General features: G+C 48.2%; 2 protein-coding genes across 3 annotated transcripts; one reads left to right on the top strand and one right to left on the bottom strand.

Annotated features, from left to right (window-relative positions):
* Window positions 1-1,118: 1,118 nt before the first annotated feature.
* On the bottom strand, window positions 1,119-5,742 carry FAM32A (family with sequence similarity 32 member A). Of its 2 annotated transcripts, XM_059160347.1 has the most exons (5): window positions 5,587-5,742; window positions 5,330-5,471; window positions 1,949-2,046; window positions 1,640-1,693; window positions 1,119-1,373 (listed from the first exon to the last, which is right to left on the bottom strand). In XM_059160347.1, the coding sequence occupies exons 1-4, from the start codon at window positions 5,658-5,660 to the stop codon at window positions 1,675-1,677; spliced, it is 333 nt and encodes a 110-aa protein (XP_059016330.1). In that variant the 5' UTR covers window positions 5,661-5,742; the 3' UTR covers window positions 1,119-1,373; window positions 1,640-1,674. The 2 variants fall into 2 exon arrangements, with proteins under 2 accessions (XP_059016330.1, XP_059016329.1); XM_059160346.1 differs by lacking the exon at window positions 1,949-2,046.
* Window positions 5,743-16,953: 11,211 nt separating this feature from the next.
* Window positions 16,954-22,532, top strand: CIB3 (calcium and integrin binding family member 3). The gene is made up of 6 exons (XM_059160345.1): window positions 16,954-17,004; window positions 17,224-17,258; window positions 18,938-19,049; window positions 20,004-20,151; window positions 21,021-21,216; window positions 22,407-22,532. Exons 1-6 carry the CDS (start codon window positions 16,954-16,956, stop codon window positions 22,426-22,428), a joined length of 564 nt encoding a protein of 187 aa, XP_059016328.1. The 3' UTR covers window positions 22,429-22,532.
* Window positions 22,533-23,544: the final 1,012 nt, after the last annotated feature.

Genomic DNA, 23,544 nt, shown 5'->3' with positions numbered 1-23,544 from the left:
GGGGAACCTGCCCCAAAGAGCCACTACTAATGAGTGGACTCTCAGGTGGGCTGCCAAGCCACAGGTGGAAAAATATGTCACCTAATTTCTTCCAAGTTGAGGATGAATGGTCACTTTGTAGCATCCACATTCTACAGGTGCAATAACCCAAAAAGCAGTGTTTCTAGTGATAATCAAACCACTTTTAATTAAGACACTCAGACTTCTGTTTAATAACTATTTTTTTGCTTTATTCCATTCATAGGTGACAGCCTCAAACACAACACTTGGTTTTTCTCTTTTGACTTTGCTGTTCTGTCACTACCTAGGTCAACAGAGTCTTCCTCCCAATAGTATATGCAGTTTGATCCTCAGCAAGTAGGGTACCAGTAGGTCCTCAGAGATCATGGCTCTCCAGCACCAGGATCTGGGTCCTCTCCTTTGACTGCACTGTCTGTGCTGGGGCTCTGCCCAGCACAGGTCCTGTCACTCCTGAGGTGTCCTTAGGCCAGAAAGGCCAAGCGGGCTACATGTCATGTGCCAACTCTGAACAAACCCAGGGGATGGTTAGAGCCCAGGGTCAAGGGTAGTATGGCAGGTTGTGTCAGGGTTCTATTACAAAGGGATGCCATGCTTGATTAGTGATGTCTGCCCTGGCAACACCCTCTAGACATGTCTGGAACAGAGACACCAGGGGAAGAGGCTGCATGCCAGCCACAGGCTCAGATAGGGACAAGGCATGCATCCCATTCTTGCCTTAGACAGTCGTTCCACTTCCCAAACTACATTGTCTCACAAACGACGTGGCTGGGGAGGCATTCTGAAGGCCATGAAGGTTCAAGCGGCTTCCTTAGGCTCTGGAAGGAACAGCCTAAGCCCCAAGCTAGAGGAAGCTTGGGAGGACAGCTCACGCAGGGCCCCGTGGGGGCATAGGCTCCTCATCTTCTGGAGTCTGTTTCATCCGGGGAAAGAGAGCTGAGCTGGCTGACTGTCAGAGTTAGATGCAACTTGGGAGGTAAAGACACTTTTCTGTGACACACAGAAATAACCTTAATCTCTGGGTAAACTTGCAAAAATTTCCAGTCCAAACTAAAAAGGTTTATCGTTTGTGCTACTGACAAACCAAAATAGAGTAAAAGGACAGTCTTATTACTTTAATCATGTTCCAGAAAGAGGGCATACTGCTTTGGAAAGCACTTGTCTCAGTAGAAGACACAAGAGTGTGTGTAAAAGTATGTTTCTAGAAAAGACCAAAGGCACCAAACATAACCCCAATTTTGCCTTCCACTTCCCCTTGATGCCACTCCATACCCTGGGTGGGGAGGCTACTTCGTCCAGCTGACTTTGGGAATGTCATAGTGCTCTGTGAGGGTGTCCAGGTGTCTGTTGAAATCCTGGGAAAGCCGAGAAGAAAACCCACATCAGTATAGCCTCAGACAGGGCACTACTGCCGTGTGGCACTGCCCACTCCCACTTGTCCACATCCTGCCTCTCCTCTGTGAGCGCCCTCCTCTCAAAGCCACCTGGCCCTGAACCCTGGGCTCATCCTTAAATGACCCTGGGAGGTGTCGTTTCTGCTGGGTACCCCCACCCCAACACTCCAGTGGCTCCCTCTGCCAGGCTACATAGCCTGGTCTTCCCCACTGGACATGTAACTTACCTCCACTCTCTGCTTGTGGGTTTTGGATGCTTTCTTTAGGATCCTTTCCATTTGCTGAAGAGAGGAGAGAAATGGAGGTGAGTTCACACACTTGACACAGCCCAGGCCAGCATGGGGTGGAAGATGGAAGCCCCTACCAGCTTGGCTCTCATACCTAGCACAGCTGGAGGTCTCAGGAGGTACATGCTGTCCCTCCCTTAACTCTACTCAGGCTGGTCCAACAAGGATGCCCAGCCCCCAATATGTCCCACCAGGAACCCTGGTCGACTGCCCTTCAGTCAGAGTGGCAAGGAATGTACTAGCACTGACCTTAGCAGGCTCTGCTGGGAACTGTATGTGTGCTTCCTGCAGCCCCGGGCAACTGACTGCATTCCCATTTTGCAGAAACAGAAAGTTTCAGATGGGGTCTGAAGAAGGATGAAAAATGAGGAAGGTGAAAGGCCCAACACCTGGTAGGAGCTCAAGGAAGTAGGTGCTGGTGACACAGTGCCATGAGGGCTCCAAGATCCAGATCGCCCCGATGAGTGTGACTGTGGAATGTGTATCTTGTACCACCATGACCTGCCCCACACCATTCCCAAAACTGGATGGGACCTCGTAAGAGCGAAGAGCACGGGACACAGAGCCCAACAAACCCGGGGCTGCACTTGGCTCTATGTTTACTGACTGAGTGACTATGGCCAACTTTGGTGCCCCCCCCCTGTGACCCATGCTGCCTGGTATTGGTGCCCTAGTGCAGTTCTCTGCCACAATGACTCTGGGATGGCCCTGTGACTCAATTTACTTAACAAAATGCAGTGCCAGTGCTGGGCCAAAGATGTAAGACCCGGCAGCCTTTGTGTGTTCTTGGAAGCCAGCCACCATGCAGGAATTCTGATGACCTTACTGGAGAGAAAGGACCTGGAGTATAAGAGGACATGTGGGGAGAGAGGCCATGGGAGGAGCAACAAGGCATCAGGCGTGATGGTGACACTATCTTGGACATTTCAGCCCAGTTGGGGCTCCGACCTCAGCTGCCATCTAACTGCACAGATTCCAAGCGAGGCAAGCCGGAGAACTCTTCAGGTAAGCCGAGCCAACCCACAGAAGACCATGTAAGCCACCACCTGGCTGCTCCTTCGCCCCCCATCTCATTTGCTACCTCATCTTCCTCTGCATCCAGTTGGCTCTCACCTGGCTGACCTGCTTTCCCATCCCTGCCTCTCTTCCTGCTGCTGTGAGCCCCTGTGAGGCCTGTGCATCCTTATAAGAGGCCACACTGACCTGACCAGTTGTCACCAATGCCAGGCACTCAGTAGGGCTCTGCCTTCCCTCTCCCCACTTTATGTACCAAGTTCACAGGGTATCCCACTTCACAGATACAGAAAATGAGGACCAGCCTGTGCAGTGGGTGATGAGACTGGAGATGCCAAGCCCTATCCCTTCAGGCTGGGGCCCTGCCCCATGGGCCCTTCTTCCAAGAACTGTCCAGCCTTCAAGCTCACTACGCTCAATCAAACACCCTTCTACAAAGGAATCCGCATTTCCCAATCCCAGCTACCTTTGCCCACACTTTCCCCCATCTCTCTCCTGGGTCAAAACAAAACCAACTGCAGAACTTCCAGTTTTCAGTGCCAGCAACAAAAAAACTCCCCTTGACCTTCCACCACCGTCTAGCTACAGATTCATTTCTGTTCCTCTTGACAGATCTCCCAAGAGTTATTTCTGGGTCTTGTCTCCACCTCTGCCTTTCCCCACCCACCCCACAATCCCCTCTAATCAGCCATTCTTCCTTCTCATTCCAACTAAGGGCTCTCTGTACTCGCCCCACAAGACCCTCGGCAGCTTGATACTGTTGATCACTTCCTCCTTCCCTTTTTTTTTTTTTTTTTTTTTAAAGATTTTATTTATCTATTTGACATACAGAGATCACAAGTAGGCAGAGAGGCAGGCAGAGAGAGAGGGGGAAGAAGGCTCCCGGCTGAGCAGACAGCCCAACTCAGGGCCCGATCCCAGGACCCTGGGATCATGACCCGAGCTTAAGGTAGAGGTTTTAACCCACTGATCCACCCAGGCACCCATACTTTCTCCACTCAGCTAAGGACACACTCTCCTGGTTTTCCTCTTTCCTGTGATCCTTTGCAATTTCAGATTCTAGACCTCATCTCTGTCCCTGTGCCTCCTCAGAGGATCTCACCCAGTCCAATGGCAATCCAGAACGTTTGTAAAGGTCCAGAGAGGCCTAGACCTCTCCTCCAAACTGGAGATTCAGATCTCAAACTGTTCACAAGAGTCCTTCATTTGAATGTCTAACAGCCATTCAACATTCAAGTGTTCTCTAAAACCAAGGTCTTGATTCCCCACTTTAGAAGCCTGCTCTACCTGCTATCCTTCCTACTGTAGTAAATAGCACCTTCATTTACCCAGTATATCCCACCAAAAATCTTGTTCATTCCTCATGTCCCAGTCCACACCCAGTCCATCACCTAATTCTGCTGTTCTTGCTCCAAAATCAATCCCAAACCTGATACTTTCCATTGCTTCCACTATTACTGTTCTATTCCGTTACTAGTCACCTGATGGTGACTCTCCCCAACCGTGCTTTCGCTCCTGGAGTAACATCCCAGCCCAGCCTGGGACTGTAACCTCAGGGACGGAACTTAAGTGCATTCACTTGTTAAATTCTCACCACAAACCTGTTAGGTAAGGACTTCACCCCCGTTTTACAGGTGAAGAAAATGAGGTGTGGGAGGTTAACCAACCTGCCCAGAGTTATACTACCACCAAGAAACAGTAGAGACTGAATGGAACCCAGGTCGGTCTCGTCAAAGCCAGTGAGTCTTACCACCCCCATTTAAAAAAAAAATGACTCAACTAAGCCCGAGAGTGATGAGTTAATTCTTTATGATGTTACTGGACAAAATCACCCAGATCAGGGTTAGGGTTTCTCAGCCTGGACACTTGACATCTGGGGCCAGATCATTTTTGCTGTGGGGGATGCTGTCTTGATGACTGTAGGATGTTGAGCAGGATCCCGGGCCTCATCCCACTAGATGCCGGTAGCACTACTTCCCCCCGCCATCAGCACACCCTGAAGTTTTAACAAACATAAATGACCTCAACCACTGCCAAACGTCTTCATGGGAGCAGACGTAGGTTACAATCACAACCTATTTGAATCTGCCAAACAAAGTCCTCATGGAAACAGACTTTGTGGAAACTTATAGCCAGGAGCATCACCAGTTAATATCAACAGCTACCATCAACGGAGCACTGACTGACTTTGCCAGACTGAGTGCCAAATGCTTTATCTGGATGACTTTATCTAAAGTTCCCATCCCTTTTAGGAGAAAGCACTATCCTGATCCTTACAGACAAACTGAGGCAGAAAGAAGAGGAGTCATTAGCCCTGTCACTGGGCAAATGAGCAACTGCGCTGGAATCCAAAGCCAGCCCCCAGCTCTGGCCTTTCAATGCCAGCTCTAGCTTTCTTCTCTGCCGTCCACTCTGACCAGAGGCTCTTCCTGACCTCGGAACTGCCCCAACCGTGGATACCATCTTCTCGGAATCCAGGTCTCTCTGACCGCTCACACTCCTCCGAGAGACCCCGGGCTGACCCCAATTTCGAGTCGTCTGGCCCTGCCTCTCCATCCACCTCCAGAGACCCAGACCTGCCGCGCGGAGCATCTCCAGCTTCCCCACCGGCCTTACCCGCTTCTCTTGCATCTTCTCGAAGGCCGCCTGGGCCGGGGTTCGTTTGTCCAGACCGCGCCTCTTCTCCTCCTCATTCTTTTTGCTCGTTCCCATCGCTTCCAGGAGTTTCGCCTTGTCTTTGTCCTTCTTTTTCTTCTTTCTGGGAGGGGAGAAGCGGGAGAGGTGAGGGCGCATCAGGGAGAAAGAGCTTGGGGACTCTAGAAGAGGCTTAAGGGGACAGAAGACAAACTTCTGAGGGGCTCTCGGGGCCTCACCGCTTGGTGACGCCAAGCTCTGCAACGCCTTTTAGTTTCAGGGGCCCCTTTTGAACTTGCTCGTAGGCCGCCATGATGCCGCTCGCCGTTCTGTAGGTAAACTGCCACACTTCCTGTTTGCGTACGCCCTTTACGTCCGAACGCCCGCCTCACTTCCTCTTGATTGGTTGAGCTGGGAGGCGCGCCTGCGCTCTTGGCATCCGGAACTGGACCACACTTTCTGGTTGTAGGTGGGGCCTGGAGGGTGTGAGTGGACCTCATCCTTCGCAGGCAGTGTCCTGCCACGCTTGCGGTTGGATGCACTCATTCGGTTTGCCCGGCTTTGGGCCCCCTCGATCCAAGAAGCTCCTTTGAGGGGCTCCTCATTTCCTCCTCCTCCTTTCTTCTTCTTCTCTTCCTCCTCCTCATTCCTCATCCTTTTTTTTTTTTTTTTTTTTTAATATTTATTTATTTGAGAGGGAGAGCCCACGCTAATGGCTAGTGGGGGAAGTGGCAGAGGGAGAGAGACTCTAAAGCTGACCTCACACTTAACGGGGAGCCCAACGTGGGGCTTGATCTCAAGACCCCAGGATCTTGACCTGAGCTGAAATCGAGGGAGTGGGATGTGCAACCAGTTGAGCCACCCAGGTGCCCCAGAATCCCCAGTTCCTAAAACTGCAGTGTTCTCTTGAGTGTTTTGTGTGCACAGGGATGTTCCGTTCTCTTTTACTGCTGTATTTTGAGAGTGTTTTGTTTTTAAGGTTTTATTTTTAGGTAGTCTTTACCCCCACGCTGGGGCTTGAGCTCACAACCCCAAGATCAAGTGTCATGTTCTGCTGACTGAGCCTGCCAGGCACCCCTGAGAGTTTAATAGATAACCTAATTTTGTGAACCTAATCAGTACTTAACTAGTTTTTTCCGGTCTTGGTGAATGATGGTATTATGCGAAGTACATGTAAATCATATTTGAGAAAAAAATTAAATATATCCTATTGAGGTATAATTTATAAACAGTAAAATGCATGCATTTTAATTGTACTTTTTGATGAATGTTGTCATGTTTACACACCTCTGCATTCAAGACATAGAACATCCCATCACCACAAAGTCCCTTGTTCTCTTTCCCAGTTAACCATCCACGCCCACCCCACCGTTCTCTGCAGGCAACTCTGAACCTGTTCTCTCTCACTGTAGATTAGATTTGTTTTTTGTAAAAGTTTCGTATATATGGAATTATACTATATGCATGGAATTATATACAATCTCTTGAGCTAGAGTTCTTTCAATGAGCATAATGTGTTTGGAATTCTTCCGTTTTTTAAAGATTTTTTGTTTGTTTGTTTGAGAGAGAGCATGCTATTGAGAGAGAGAGAGAGAGAGAGATGGGGTCCAGTGCTGCCCAAGGCAGCCAGTTAACCAACTGAGCCACTCAGGTGCTCCGCTCTAGTTTGTTATAAAAGTACTCCATTTGTATTGCTGAGTGTTATTTCACGGTATACATATACTAAATTTTTTAAAAAATCCACTTATCTGTACATGGGCACTTGGGTTTCTTCCACTTTGGAGCCCTAATGAATGGAGCTGCTGTGAACATCAGTCTATAAGTCTTTGTATGGACCTAAGTTTCATTTCTCTTGGGCTCACTTCTGATGCCTTCGTTACCTTAAGTAGAATAGTAGCAAGGTTTGATTTTTCTCTTTATAAAATGTTGAGTCTTGGGTGGCTCAGTCGGTAAGCATCTGCCTTCAACTCAGGTTATGATCCCAGGGTCCTGGGATCGAGTTCCGCATTGGGCTCCCTGATCAGCAGGAAGCCTGCATCTCCCTCTCCCACTCCCCTTGCTTGTGTTCCCTCTCTCACTGTCTCTCTCCCTCTCTCTGCTAAATAAATAAATAAAATCTTTTTTAAAATGTTGAGTCTCAGCCACTCTGTTTTGAGGGTTTGATAGAGAAAATAGCTGCATAGGATGTACTGAAAACCCTGATCCAGCAGAGCCATAACACTTGGGGCTCCAATGAGTTGGGGTGTTTCATTCCCTGATAGCATAAGTAATTTGCTTATTGAATAAGCAGAGCTATTGTCATAACCGAAACATTCCTATTTTTCTTTCCTTCTTTCCTTTTAGGCATTATATTTCTCAGCGTGGATCATCTTCCTCTGGCCCTGGATGAAAATGCTGTCAGGCCTTCCAGCTTTTCTCTCATTGTTTATGTGATATACGGTACTATTGTCACTTTAAGTAGTACATGGTTCTCAATTCAATATGTGGAAGGTCTGGAACTTGATCTGGAAAGAGTAGTCTCTCCTTTTCCTTAGCTGGGACTAACACACACTAAAAAAATAAATAAGGTGGGGCACCTGGGTGGTTTCAGTAGGTTAAAGCCTCTGCCTTTGGCTCAGGTCATGATCCCAGAGTCCTGGTATAGAGCCCCACACTGGGCTCTCTGATCAGCAGGGAGACTGTTTCCTCCTCTCTCTCTCTGTCTGCCCCTCTGCCTACTTGTGATCTCTCTCTCTCTCTCTCTCTTCAAATAAATAAACTAATTAAAAATCTTTAAAAAATAAAAAAAAAATAAGGCAATGGGCCCAAAATGCCTTATGCTAATCACCACATCGCCAAACACAGACTTGATTTCATTACAGTTTTGGCTCTTCAGAAATGAAATCTTAAACCAGTCAATCAGGAATTCTCTGATCAGCACTAGGGAGGTAATCTGCCTGACAGGGTCATGGGATTGAGCCTGGAGTCAGGCTTTGCAATGAGCATGGAGTCTGCTTGGGATTTTCTCTCTCCCTCTGCCGATTCCTATATCTCTCTTAAATAAATAAATTTAAAAAATGGAATTTTAGGTCTTCTTCCTATCAGAATGTTGTGATTTGCTTTTGTATGTTGAGCTAATACTAAGGGAAACAGAGAAGACTCCAAATCTTCCATAATCCTCTGCTGACATTAAAAATATATATACACACATGCATACGTTCCATTCAAGAAAAGCACACAGTATGGAAAAGGTTAAAAGGAAAAAGAAAAAAAAAAGTAGAAACATCTCTTCCTACCTCTTTTCAAAATGATTCGCAATTTCATTTTTAATATTTTTTGGCACAAAAGTGTATATGCCAACATCTGTATATCTGTGCAATGTTCTTTTATTTACGTCCTCGGTTTTTCATTTAGCAAACTGTCTTTTTTTTCCTAAAGATTTTTAAAATTTATTTTAGAGAGAGTGAGCTAGCGTGTGAGTGCGGGGAGGGGCATAGGGAGAGAGAGCCACCCCCCCAAGGGGACTCCACGCCGACACTGGAGCGCAGTGTAGGCTCCAACATTATCAAAATGTCTTGAAGCTCTTTACAAGGCCCCAGTTACCTCCACTCACCTTCCTCAATGGCTGGGTGTTCTGAGGCTGAGTGAGGCCCTCCCTAACCAACGCTCATCGACTTGCCCACAATCTCAGCTCACTTTTGCAATGGCCTGAATCCGTAGTATTATATACTACTGTACTACATAGTCCAAGATTACGTACATTTGTGCATTTTAATGTAGACTGCTATTGCCCAAATTGTGCCAAAGACTTTTGAGGGAATGAGAAGGAGGGAGAAGCAAAGCCTCCCGGCGTTAGGCCAAAGGAGGGCTCTGGACTGACATTTTCAGTTCTACCTGCAGGGGGCAGCAAGCGACTGCCCAATTCTCCAGCCATAAACTCAACCCTTGGTATTCAAGAGTTATTAAGAGAGCGTCCAGAGAGAATGGGTTTCCTGGTATTGCCGGTGGGTCCGGGTTTGCTAGTGGGGTGATCCTTGACAGAATCCGCACCTCAGGGAGGAATAGGACAGACTCAGCTGGGAAAACCTGTTCTCCCCCAGCCAGCCTAGCAAGTTTGACGCCCCTCTCCGGCACTTCCAAGGCTGTGAGACCTGCAGCAAGTGGCTTGATTTCTCTGACCTTCTCTTTCCTCTTCTATAAAATGGGGCTTCTGCTGCTGCTAACAACAGCTAATACTTCCCTTGGATTTCCATGGATCATCTAATTTACATTAACATCTAATTTACATTACATCATCTAATGTAAATTAGATGATCCATGGAACAGCCACCTGTTACACAAACCATCCTGATTTTACACGTAGGGAAACTGAGGCACAAATTGTAATCCAACCTATGCTGATTGTTCCAGCCTAGCTTTTGTCACCACAGTGTGAGGCCATGCATTGTAAGATGAGTCACTATTTTATAAACCTCTGTGACAGCATTTCTCAACCTTCCCCCCCGCCCCATTATCATTCCCTAAAGAGAACAGCCCCTAAAGAGAGCTCAATTCAATTTAGTTTAAGGAGAGAAGTTCAGTATCACTGATGAGGTTTTTGTCAAAGATTGAGCTTTAGGGATGCCTGGGTGGCTCAGTGGGTTAAAGCCTCTGCCTTCTGCTCAGGTCATGCTCAGCAGGCAGCCTGCTTCCTCCTCTGTCTCTGCCTGCTTCTCTGACTACTTGTGATCTTTGTCAAATAAATAAATGAAATCTTAAAAAAAAAAAAAAAAGATTGAGATCTGGAGAGAGCCACAAACCATTGAAGCATCTAGGGTTTTTGTGTCCCCTCCTCCCAGAGCCAATTTTCACCATCTTAGGAGCAATATTGCCCCTATTGATAATTAATGTTCTAAGAGGAGATTTGTGCTAAATTCCTGTGCTTTTGCTCACTTGAAATTATTTATTTATATTTATTTATTTATTTATTGAAGATTTTATTTATTTGACAGAGAGAGAGAGAGAGCGAGAGATCACAAGCAGGCAGAGAGAGAGGGGGGTAGAAGGTTTCCCGCTCAGCAGAGAGCCCGATGTGGGGCTCGATCCCAGGACCCTGTAAAATTTTTTACTTTATATCCTCTTAAAGAGTCATGACATTTAGGGGCACATGGGTGGCTCAATGGGTTAAGCTGCTGCCTTTGGTTCAGGTCATGATCTCAGGGTCCTGGGATTGAGTCCTGCATCGGGCTCTCTGCTCAGCAGGGAGCCTGCTCCCCTCTCTCTTTCTGCCTGCCTCTCTGCCTACTTTTGACCTCTGTCAAATAAATAAATAAAATCTTTTTTTAAAAAAAGTCATGACATTTAAATACACAGAGATTTTTATTATATATTATTTTTGCATATACATACAAAGAAAATAAAATAAATCAGCTAAGGTTTTCTACGTGTCTTCAGACACAGTTACAAATCATCGAAATCACTGTCCAACTCTAAGTGTCCACACTGGTGCTTTATCACATGACACTGCCCTCTGTACCATCGAGGACCCTGATAGGGAGGATTTCTTTAACACAATCTGCAGTGTTTCCAAAGAATAGTGTATGGAAAGGGAAAGCAGTTACGCAAGGATGGGAAAACAGGCAAATGCCGCCATAACCAAGAGATCAAGGTCAACATTGTTGGTGACATCATGTAGCTATCAAGTAACCCCAGGTATGATGTGATGAGGAGCACATCTCACCTCTGAGGTCTTCCCCCCAAACCCTATAAACTCAGTCCAATCATGAGAAAATACCAAATAAAAATGAGGGACATTCTATACAGTACCTGACTGGTAATCTTCAGGATTATAAAGGTCATGGGGGAAAAAAAAAAGACTAAAAAATCAAAACCAAATAAAACAAAACAGACTGACGGTCAGGAGCCTAAGATCCCAAGTGTGACGTGGGATCCTGACACAGAAAGAAGGAATTGACTGCATATGCACACCCATGTTCATAACAGCGTTAATCACAGCAATCAAAAGGTGGAAAGACACCAAAAGTCCATTGATAGAGGAATGAATAAATAAAATGTGATCTATCCATACAATGGAATATTAGTCTTAAAAGGGAAAGGAATTCTGACATGCTACAATGTGGCTGAACCCAGAAGACATGCTGAGTGAAAGAAGCCAGACGCAAAAGGATAAATACCGTATGACTCCATTTACATGAGGTTTCCAGAATAGGCAAATTCACAGAAACGGAAAGTGGGATGGTGGGATGGTGAGTTCCAGGAACTGGGGTAGGGGAGAATGCAGAGCTGTTTAATGAGGACAGAGTTTCAGTTCTTCAAGATGAAAAGAGGTCTGGGGACAGATGGTGACAGCTGCCCAACAGTGTGAATGTATTCTATCCCACTGAGCTGTGCACTTATAAGTGGTCCAAATGGGGGCGCCTGGGTGGCTCAGAGGGTTAAAGCCTCTGCCTTCGGCTCAGGTCGTGATCTCAGGGTCCTGGGATTGAGCCCCACATCAGGCTCTCTGCCCAGTGGGGAGCCTGCTTCCCCCACCCTCTCTCTGCCTGCCTCTCTGCCTACTAGTGATCTCTGTCAAATAAATAAAATCTTTTTTTTTTTTTAAAGTGGTCAAAATGGGGGGCACCTGGGTGGCTCAGATGGTTAAGTATCTGCCTTTGGCTCAGGTCATGATCCCAGGGTCTGGGGATAGAACCCCACGTTGGGCTCTCTGCTTGGCGAGGAATATGCTTCTCCCTCTCCCTCAGCCTGCTGCTCCCCCTGCTTGTGTGCTCTGTCTCTGTCTCTCTCTCTCAAATGAATTTTTTTTAAAAAATGGTCAAAATGGTAAATGTTATGTGTACTTTACAACAATTTTCCCTCAATGGTAACATCTTACCAAACTCTAGTGCAATTTCACAACTGGGATATTGGCATTATTATAGGCAAGATATAGAGCAGTGCATTATCACCAAGACCCTTCTTGAGGCACTTGATATACACCCATCCCCTACCCCCACTCCATCCCTCCACACTGGCAGCCTGCTGTTCTCATTCCTATAATTTTGTCATTTAAAGAACACTATGTAAGTGGAAACTCACATTACATAACATTTAAGGATTGGCTTCACCCCCCAACAGTCAACAGAATTCCCCAGAGATTCATCCAAATTGTCAGGTGTATCCCTTTTATTGCTGAATGGTGTTCCGCAGTTTGGATGAACCAGTTTGTTTAACCATTCATCTGTTGAAAGATATATGGGTTGTTTCCTGTTTGGGGCTGTTTTGAATAAAACATCCATTACAGGTTTTTATATGAATGCACGTTTTCATTTCTCTTGGATTGCCCAAGAGGGCAAGTGCTGGGTCCTATGGTGGTTACATTTTGTTTTTATCATATTTTATTGTAGTAAGAGTACTCAACGTAAGCTCTAAACTCTTCATAAGTTTTTAAGTGTACAAAGCATTATTGTTGGCTATAGATATAATGTCCAGTAAACCTCTGGAACTTATTCGTCTTGCTTGATGAACCTTGCTTTTGTGCCTGTTGGCTAGTAAGCCACTTTCTCCCTTCCCCCAGCCCCTGTGAACCACCATTCTACTTTCTCCTCCTGTAAGTGGAATCCAGTAGTATTTGTCTTTCTGTGACTGGCTTATTTTACTGAGCAAATGCACTCAGAGGTCACCCGTGTTGTTACGTATTGCACAATTTCCTTCTCCCACCCCCACCCCCCACCCCGTACCTATATGTCCTATTTTCTTTATCCTTTCATCCATCCATGGACATTTAGGTTGTTTCCATATCTTGGCTATTGTGAATAATGCTGCAGTGAACGTAAGAATGTTAATACCTCTTTTGAGATCCTGATTTCGTTTCTTCTGGATGTATACTGGCATCTATGGGAGATCTATTTTTAATTTTTTGGCACTTCCATACCCGTTTCCATGGCTGGTGCTATGGAATTTGCATTCCAACCCACATTGCACAGGGTTGCCATTTCTCTACATCCTCATTAACACTTACCGGCTTTTGTTCTTTTCATGATATCCATCCTGATAGTGATATCTCACTGTTGTTTTGATTTGTTTTCCCCTGATGATTTTTGAAATGCCGTATTGTCATTATGATTCTAAATTCTTTACCTTATATTACAAGGGGGAAATTGTTGCCTATTATTTGTCATAATATAAGCTGGTATTTATCCATACAAAGATAAAATTAATTTATGTGTGCCATGAAAAATTATTTCTTTGGAAATGCAATAAAGAAAAATCCCATGATTGGAGCTGGGTGTCAGAGAGGCAGCCTCTGCTGGCGGACCAACTGGAGGAGCAGCTTGGTAATTTTAATTAGTGCTTGGTGAGCTCCAACACAGAACCACCCTCTTGCCCTCCTCCAACTGTGTCAAACTTACTCCAGCCTCAGGACCTTTGCACTTGCTCTTCTCACTGCCAGGGACTCCCTTCCCACTCACGATTCCCTCAGTTCCCTCCAGTCACTACTCAAATGTTGCTTCTTCAGGGGGGCTTTCCTCTCCCAATCCATTTAGCCCAACCTCTTCTCTCTCTATCCCTGCCCCATTTTATTTTTCTTCCTGGAGCTTTACACTCCTGACTAATTATGTGTTTATTTGGTTGCTTCCCCACTGGCACAAGAGCTCCATGAGAGCACTGCTTTCGTATCGTCAGGACCTAGGACAGTGCCTGGCACACACTAGGTGCTCAATAATTAATTGTTTATGGGTGGGGAGACACATAGCCAAATCACGGAGTCCCTGATAGGGTGAGGCATAGGAATCTGGACTTCAACCATGAGGCACTGGGGAGTAAGGAGGTGTTTGCTAATTCGTTTTCTTATTGTTTTCATTTTTTTAAATGTTTTTACATGCAAAAAAACTCACCCTTTTTGGTGTACAGTTCTATGAGTTCTGATAAACGAATACAGCCATGTAACCAATACTACAATCAAAATATAGAACAGTTTCATCTCCCCTAAGTTTCCCTTGTTCCTCCATCTGCAGCCCCTGGCAACCATTGATCTGTTTTCTGTCCCTATAGTTTTGTCTTGTTGAGTATGTCATTCTGATGGAATCGTCCAGTAGGTAGCCTCTTGAGTCTGGCTTCTTTCGGTTAGCCTAACACATCTGAGGGTCTTTCATTTTGTGCGTATCTGTAGTTAATTCCGTTTTATGGTTGAATAGTCATCTCTTGCATGTATGGACCCCAGTTTAACCATTTCGCAGGTGAAGAATATTTGCATTGCTTCCAGTTTTTAGTCATTATGCATAAAGTCGCTATCGCTCTTCCCGTACAGATATTTTTAAAAACAGAGATATAATTCACCCACCCTACAAGTGATCCTTTAGAGTGTGCAGTTCAGTGAGATTTATCCCCTTCACGGAGTTGTGCAACTGTCACCACCGTCTAGTTCCAGAACATTCTTGTCACTCCAGAAGGAAACCCCAGCCCCCTGAACAGTCAATCTCCTTCTCCCTCCCCCAGCCCCTTAGCAACCACTAAATGTGCTGTCTCTGTGGACTTGGCACTTCTGAACATTTCATATACATGGAATCACGCACTAGGTGGCCTTTTGTGTCCGACTGCTTTCACACAGTGTGGTATTTTCAAGGCTTATCCTCGTTGTGGCAAGCATCAGTGCTTCATTTCTTTTATATGACTGGATAGTATTCCATTGTATAAATGGACCACAATTTTTTTTTTTAAGGAAAAAATTTTTAAGGTTTTATTTATTCATTTAACAAAGAGGGAGAGTACAAGCAGGGAGAGCAGCGGGCAGAGTGGGAGGGAGAAGCAAGCTCTCTGCTGAGCCAGGAGCCGGATGTGGGACTCGATCCCAGGACCCTGGGATCATGACCTGAGCCAAAGGCAGGCACTTAATGAACTGAGCCACCCAGGTGTCCCACAAACCACAATTTCTTCATCTATTCATCTATCGACAAACATCTGAGTTGTTTCTACTTTGGGGCTATTTTGAATAATGCTGCTATGAACATTCACATACAAGTCTTTATGGGCACATACATTTTCAATACTCTCCACCTCGGAGTGAACACTTTGGGGTCATATGTTAACTCTATGTTTAACTTCTTAAAGAACTGCCACACTGTTTTCCAAAGCAGCCGCACCATTTTGCATTCCCACCAGCAGTGTATGAGCATTCCAGTACCTCCACATCCTGGCCAACAACTTGCTATTTTATGTCTTTTTTGTTGTGATCCCGGGGTCCAGGGATCAAGCACCGCATTGGGCTCCCTGCTCAGTGGGGAGTCTGCATCTCCCTCTCTCTGCCCTTTCTCCAACTCGTGCTCTCCCTCTCTCTCAAATAAGTAAGTAAAAAAATAAGATCTTCAGAGGGAGAAAGAATCTCAAGCAGACTCTGTGCTGAGCATGTAGCTGGACATGGGGCTCAATCTCATGACCCTGAGATCATGACCTGAGCTAAAACCAAGAGTCAGAGGCTTAACTAACTGTGCCACCCAGGCACCCCTATAGGAAAGTTCTAATCCATTTTCCAGAGTGGCTGGACTTTTTGCAACACCACCAGCAATTAATAAGAGCTCCAGTTGTCTCACATCCTCTCTAATACTTGATATTGTCAGGGTTTTTTTTTTTTTCTTTCAAATCATCCCAAGGGGGTCTTTAAAGCCGAATCATAGTCACATTCTACAAGATGGGGTGGATGAGAATTGATGATGTGATCGTCCAGGCCAGAGAGACTGGGAATGAGGGAAGGGGAAGATCCCAGAGCAGTTCAGTGAGGGTGAGGGGTGGCAGTGGAAAAGGCTGAGCAGGAGAAGAAAGTGGAGGGACAGGAGAGACCCAAAGGAAGAAGAGCGTGGAGCACCAGGTTGAGGACTTTTGACCCCCAGGTGTTCTGCCCAAAAGGATTCTGGGTCTTAATAAGGTTGGTAGCTGTTACCTTGTATGTACCCATTGAGGATTCATGGTGAACATTAGCATGCTAACGGCTCTGAAAAAGTCCTGCAATAAGGAATTCTGTTTGATATTATTTAACTGACTGTTCTCTAACTTACACCTTGGATCACTTTTCTTAAGCTATAACATCATCAATTATCATCATCACCTTCAGTGTACATCTGGGGACCTCTTTAGCTTGTTTGCCCAGTGCCTAAAATTGACTTAAACCAAATGGTTAAAAAAATTTTTAATGGTCTCGTTAGATCTTCAGGACGACTCGATGAGTTAGGTACTAATATAACTTCCAACTTACAAACGAGGCTTACAGGTGATGTGTCTAAGGCACAAAGCTGGTGGGTGGAGAGGCGGTATTTGAGCTGGGATCTGCTTGCTGTCTCCCCATCACCCTGCGTGTCTCTGGAAGGGGCCCCATACCCCCACTTCACCCAGTCATGGCAGATGTGGTCTGCTCTTCTGGGACCTCCTGCAGTCCATCTTGTCCTGATGGCCATGAACGTACTCGGGCTGTTGCCCAGAGAACTCAGCTGTAACTTGATCTCACCAGGCTGGGGGTGACGGGCGGGTGGGCAGGTGACGCCAGGGCAGGGAGATTTGCCCAGACACTGGTGTGCAGCTGCCTGGAAGCCTGTGTGGTCCTGAGGAGACTGGGGTCTTTGGGAGCTTGTCTCAGAGTCCTGGCAGTAGTCATCACCATGGGCAACAAGCAGACAGTCTTCACTCATGAGCAGCTGGAAGTGTATCAGGTAGGGGTGATGGGCTGGGCCCTCAGGAGGTTTGGCAGCCTTGGCTTCCTGGCCTGAGAAGTGGGGACAGCATCATTTGTCCTGGGTGTGCAGCCTACAAGCATTCCTGGTGCAGCTCTGTGTGCAACAACAGGCAGAAATGGCCGCGCAGTGGGAGGGAGAGGAAGGTGGCCTCTGAAGCAGGCTCTGGGCCAAGCCGACATCTATCTCTCTCTGCAGGATTGCACCTTCTTCACAAGAAAGGAAATCATGAGGTCAGTCTGGGGAGAAAGGGAGGAAGATCTGGAAACAACTTTCTCTCCTTCGCTGGAGGATGTTTGTAATTGACCAGGGCTGAGTGCCCCATGGTGGTTAAAACACAAAGGGAGGGATTGCGGGCATGGTCAGTGGATGGAGGCCGAGATGGGGATGCTGAGAAGCCACGTCTTGTCACATCGTCACTGTCTCTAGGTTGATTAGCTTGGGCTTTCTCCCAAGGGTTGTGGGGAGTCATGGAGAGTATGTGAGCAGGGGTGTGGGGGAGTGGGAATCAGCATGTTAGAAAGATCCCCCCTCCCGCGGCCAGTGTGAAGAGGCTGGGACTGAAGGCTGGGCACCTGGGGGCAGAGGCTAGAATCAGCTCTGGGTTGTGGGGGTAGCATCCAGGTAAGGGTGCGGGTAGGCAGTCTGTGGCCGCTGCAGGTTGCTGGCATGCACTAGAGAGGCATAGATGGGTATCCCACGTTACTGCTCAGTGCCCACGCAGCCATTGTCCAGAGGCTCCGACCCATGAACTCGGAGCTATGAAACCCAAGCCGGCCGGGGTTCAGATACAGAGTGATAGGGGCCAAGGCCCGAATTGTGTGGGCATGGAATATCCATTATTGATGGGCACACCTTTCACCAGTGAGCCCCATTGTCTGGGTGAGGACAGCTCATAGGGTCACCCTGGCCATCAGAATCAGATTACTGATGGGGAAACTGAGGCTTGGACAGGGGAGGCTGACCCCAGCTTTGCAGATGGGCAGAGCTCCAAGGAGTTAGAGGGCTGACATTTCGTCCACCCAAGCTTTTTGTTTATCAGCAGAATAACTCAAGCTCAGAGGGGAAGAGGAAAATGCTCATGGCCATGCAGAAGCCCAGACCCAGACTGTTCCCTGAGGGGGCCCAGACAGGGACCTGGGTGGTCAGGACTGAAATTCCAGATACCTCCTCTTCGAGTTCCTAGCCATCATATGGCCCAGGGGTTCCCATCTCCCTTGGAATCAACCCTTAGCAGCTTGGGGACCTCTGACTCACCAAAGATAGTCTCACCAAGGCTGCTGCTTTTCATGCCCCCAGTGAAGACAGGGTGACAGCAGGGGAGCACACTGGAGTGGAGAGCTGGCCTCACCATCTAGCTGGTGTCAGTGGTATTTGGTATTTTGCAAAATGTCTTGCATGCATTAAAAAATCCCGAATATTGGCCTTTTGTCTCTGCTCTGGCCCAGTTAAGGAATGCTTGCATTATGGGGAAGAAGGAAGGAAAATGTGAGAATGGGGGGGGGGTCTCTAGAGCCAGTGGCCAACAATGTGATGATACTCAGAGATTCAGAGATTCACTCGGACTCTCTGAATTTTGATGCGAAACGATCTCACCTTAAGCACACTCCCTTTCGCCATCCCCACCTGCCTGGTCAGCTCCTACTCATTCTTCAAAGCCCAGTGTCAATGTCTCCACTGAGTTTCCCCTGGCTCTGGGGCCCTCTCCACTATGGCCCTGTCCCCAGGGGGTAGACGTGCCTGTGTTTGGCTCTGGGTGCTTGAGGATAGGGCCCAGAGCAGATGACTCTTGGAGACCCATGATCCTTCAGTCCTCCTGTGTGGAGTGAGCAGTGGCAAGAATGAGAGAAAGGGGACAAGTCCTCCCCATGCCATCTCCCAGCCCTGCCCGGTGTTTCCCTCCCCGCACCAGGCTCTTCTATCGCTACCAGGACCTGGCTCCCCAGCTTGTTCCCCTCGACTATACCAGCAGCCCTGATGTGAAGGTGCCCTACGAGCTCATCGGCAGCATGCCCGAGCTGAAGGTATTTGCGGGCCATTGGGCAGGCAAAGAAAAAATAGTAAGGATACCTGCTGTGGCATTCCTATGAAGTGGATGCATTTTAAAGATGTAAGAAGTGAGGTTCAGAGAGGTTAAGAAACTTGGTCATGGTCACACAGCTAGGATGTGACAGAGACAGGATTCAGACCGGGGAGTCGTTGGAACGATGGGATGAGATAATGCTGGTGAAGGGCTTGGCATGGGGTCTATGGCATGGCAAGTAGTCAGGGAACCTGAGTTCTGCTTTTCATAGCAAGAGCCGCTAAAAAGGCAGGTCCTTCTCAGCTGGATGTTTGTCACATAGTTTGTGTTGCCAAAGGGGATTTGTGGGGTGAGGGACTGAGCAGAGATGATTTTATCACAAGGGACAGAGACCTCATTGGAGAGGGACAAAATGTATTGGAACACAGGAGGAGAAACCCCAGGCGGCAGAGCTATCACCAGGTCTGGCTGGAACCCGGGTTTCTGAGGGTGTGCTCAGGAGTCTCTCTTCATCTCTCAGCTTCCCCCAGGAAGGGGCTTTAGTCTCAGGCAGCCTGTCTGCCCGAGGTGGTGAAGGGAAGCCCCGGTGGTCCCAGATCCCTCCTGCCAGCTCTCCAACCACCGGAAACCAGGTCCCTCCAGATGCATCTTCCAGGGCAGCCTCTGATTGGCCAGTTTGAGTCACGCTACCTACCCCAGAACCAATCATGGTTGCCAATGGTAGCGCTGTCTGATTGGCCTCAACCAGGTCACGTGGTTCCATCTGGAGCCACAAGTGAGGTCAAGGCCACCCAGACCACAGGTCCAGAGCAAGGAGTTGCCTGAAGGCCACCGGCGGGAGGAAGTTTGAAGGTGGGGGGTACTTGAAGGTTTCAGGAAGGTGGATGCTGAGAGCGTTTCCATAGGGAGCCCGGAGTCCCGGGTCAGGGATGGCCTCTCTGCTTCCTGCCTCCAGGACAACCCGTTCCGCCAGAGGATTGCCCAGGTGTTCTCTGAGGACGGGGACGGGCACATGACCTTGGACAACTTCCTGGACATGTTTTCCGTGATGAGCGAAATGGCTCCCCGCGACCTCAAAGCCTATTATGCTTTTAAAATTTATGGTGCGTGCAGAGCATGGGGGTGGGGGAGCGTGGGAGTGGGGTGGGGAGTGGGAACGAGACTCTGCCTGGGACCAGGGGCTGCGCTGCCATCACTGATGTCTCCCCGGGGGTTTTGAGGCCCTGCGTGGCCCTGTCCTGCACACTTGGTACTTGCTCCCCTCATCCCCTTACTCCTTTCCAGCCACACTGGCCTTCCTCTTCCTCCAGCACTCCAAACTCTTCCTCCCTCCCGGCCTCTGCATCTGCTGTTCCCTCTGCCTGCCAGCGCCTTTTCCTGGACTCCTGCTCATCTTGAAGTCTAGGGCAAAAGCAGTTCCACCCTCAATCACTCTCCACCCCACATCCTAGTTCCCTTCTAGCACGGAGCAGTGCTGCTTAATTTCTGTTCATAATCTGTTCATTTCTTATGGATTTCTCTCTGATGAGACCCAAGGGCAGCAACAGTGTCTGTTTTCTTCCCCATCGGTCTCTTATGCTCAATAAATACTTGTTGACTGACCGAATGAATGGACATTTATCACAGCGCCTAGGACATAGTAGGTGCTCACTAAAAACCTGTCGAATTAATGGAACTTTGTCACAGTGCTTAGAACATAATAGGCACTCTCTAAATCCTTATTGAGTGAGTAGATGAAAAACAGTCACATATGCCTGGCACATAGTAGGGGCTCAATAAATACTTGGAGAGTGAATGAATGACCTCCCACCAGGACTCTGCTCAATTCCAAAGCAAGACCCAGCTATTATCGCAGGGTCTTGGTTTCTCTCCAGTGCCTCACTTTGCTCCTCTGTAACATGGGGTCAAGAGGCCCAACCTGCCTGTGCCCAGCTGTGCCCCCACTCCATATCCCCTCCATCCCACTGCACAGACTTTAACAATGATGGCTACATCTGTGCGTGGGACCTGGAGCAGACAGTGACCAAGCTGACGCGGGGGGAGCTGAGTGCTGAGGAGGTGAGCCTGGTGTGTGAGAAGGTGCTGGATGAGGCCGATGGTGACCACGATGGGCGGCTGTCCTTGGAAGACTTCCAGAACATGATCCTGCGGGCACCCGACTTCCTCAGGTGTGACACTCCTTGCCACTTTGCATGTCTGAGAGGGGCTCCTACAGAACTAGTTCACAGACTCCATTTGTGAAAGTTCCTCTGTTCATTCATTTGTGACCTTGGAGAACTTTCCCAGCCTTCCTGGCCTCAGTCCCTGCATCTTTAAAATGGGGATAATTGGGGACCCTGTGGGTAATGCCCTGTGGGTGGATGCAGCTCTTTGGGTGAATGCAACATGGCTGGTCTTCAGTGCTCACTTGCCTGAACATTTGGCAGTGAACAGAGTGTACAACTGTACTGGGCAGTCCTGGAGAGAATCAGAGCCCCCATCGTAGGGCAGATAGCCAGTTAATACAGGGGGTGGCCCAGCCACCTGTTTTTGTACCTCTCGTGAGCAGAGAATGATTTTTATGTTTCTTAAATGGCAGGGGAAAGATTAAAGACTAATAGTGCTCTGTGACTCGTGAAATGGATATGAAATTCAAATTTCCGTGTCCAGCAGTGGTTTATTGGCACACAGCCAGGCCTGCCTGTACTTGGATTGGCCATGGTTGCTTTCGAGCTACAAGGCCTAGCTGACTCCTTGCACGAAGCTGGAAATACCAACCGATTGGCTCTTTATGGGACAAGTTGGTCGATCCCTGAGTTAGTACATGGAAAGACTTTATGGCAGGGTTGGCACACAGTAGATGCTCTATATCTGTGTGCTGGGGTTGCAGTCGTGGCTATTACTATGTGTCCTGACATGCACAGAGGGCACCCCCACCACCTAGAGAAGCGCGGCTGGTCTCTTAGCAGACAGAGACAGCAATAATGACAACTGAATGAGCCCTACAGAAGACAGCATCTCTGTGTGGCAGTGCCCTGTGCATTTTCCCCCTTGGCCCTCATTATAGCCCCAAGCAGAGGGATGGCTATTATCCCCATTTTACAGAGAAGTAAACTGAAGCCCAGGGGTAGCCACTCACTCAAAGTCCCACAGCAAGTCTGCGGCGGAGTCAGGATGTCAACTCCCGTCCACAGAGGTGTGCTTTCCACCCCTGTGGGGGTTGAGGGGGGCCGCAGCCTGGGGTTCTTGAGGGGATCCATCTCCTGCTGTGGTTCCTGGCCTCAGGGAGTCCCTACGGGAGAGTTCGGGGATGGGAGGGGTGACAAAGGAGGGCCACCTTCTCTGCCTGATGACTCACTCTCCATCTTTTTGCACCCAGCACCTTCCACATCCGCATCTGAGCGCACCATGGAGGAGAAGCCGGGTCAGAGGAGGACGGGGTGACCCCTCAATCCATGATGGAATTCGATCTCCCTGGGTTCCAGGAATAAACACACATCATTGAGTCACATCTGCTTGGAGGACACGTGTTTCACCTTAAACCTGCCGGATGGGAGAGAGGAAGCCTGGGCTCTCACCTCTGCCCTCACTGCGTGACCCTGGGTGTGGCTATGCCCTCTGAACCCTGATCTCCCCATTTATACTAGGGAGTGGCTGACTTCTAGATCTCTGGCCACCGTGAGAGCTGGAGGTGCACTGGTGGCTGTGAGTTTTGGGGGGCAGAGACCAGATGTGGAGATCACGCCCATGGGATCTCATCCCCGGGCCTCCCAAGGCTGAACCCTGCCTCCAACCTCTTAAGTCTCCTCTTTCCTCCCAATCCTTGAGCTTCTCAAAGGGACCAAAGCTTTAACTCCATGCTCATTCATTAGAACAGCCAGAGGAGGTCTCTGGGGGAGGTGGCAGCAATGTCCTTCTCTGAGGCTGGCACTGTACTTTACAGTTTACAAAGCACGCGTCTCTCTGCCATTGCATTGGCTGCCTGTGGCATCCCAGTGGGGTTGACTAAGAAGCAATCACACTTCATTCGGAGCAAACGGACTCATTAGCCCAAGGCTACACCTCACACATCATCTACAAAGGCAGCCTTGAGCCCAGGCCCATCTCTTTCCAGATCCCAGAATATCTACACTATGAGGATTTGAGAAGCCCCACATCCACTCCACCACATCTGGGGGCTCACTTAGAGCCCCAGTAATTCCAGGGAGGGATGGTCATTCCTGGAATCGAAACGAGCTGCCAGGACCCTTCCCAGACCCTTCCACTGTGTGTCATTGCTCACCCCCGCCCCCCACAGCTTCCACTTACTAAGCACCTACTGTGAGCCAAAGCCTCAGTTTTTATGTGCATCCTTTTGGTTCATCCTGAGGTAGAGAGATTGCTTCTCTCCCCATTTTCCAGATGAGAAAACAAGCCCAGAGAGGTGTAGGATCTCACTAGAGGTCACACAGTCTTGTGACCTGGGATTTCCTCCAGAACCCACTGCTAACCATGACCCGGGGCTGGCTGTCTTCTTC

Source organism: Mustela lutreola, chromosome 2, assembly GCF_030435805.1.
Source record: "Mustela lutreola isolate mMusLut2 chromosome 2, mMusLut2.pri, whole genome shotgun sequence".
NCBI classification, from domain to species: domain Eukaryota; kingdom Metazoa; phylum Chordata; class Mammalia; order Carnivora; family Mustelidae; genus Mustela; species Mustela lutreola.
This window is presented reverse-complemented; position numbering and strand designations above follow the sequence as displayed.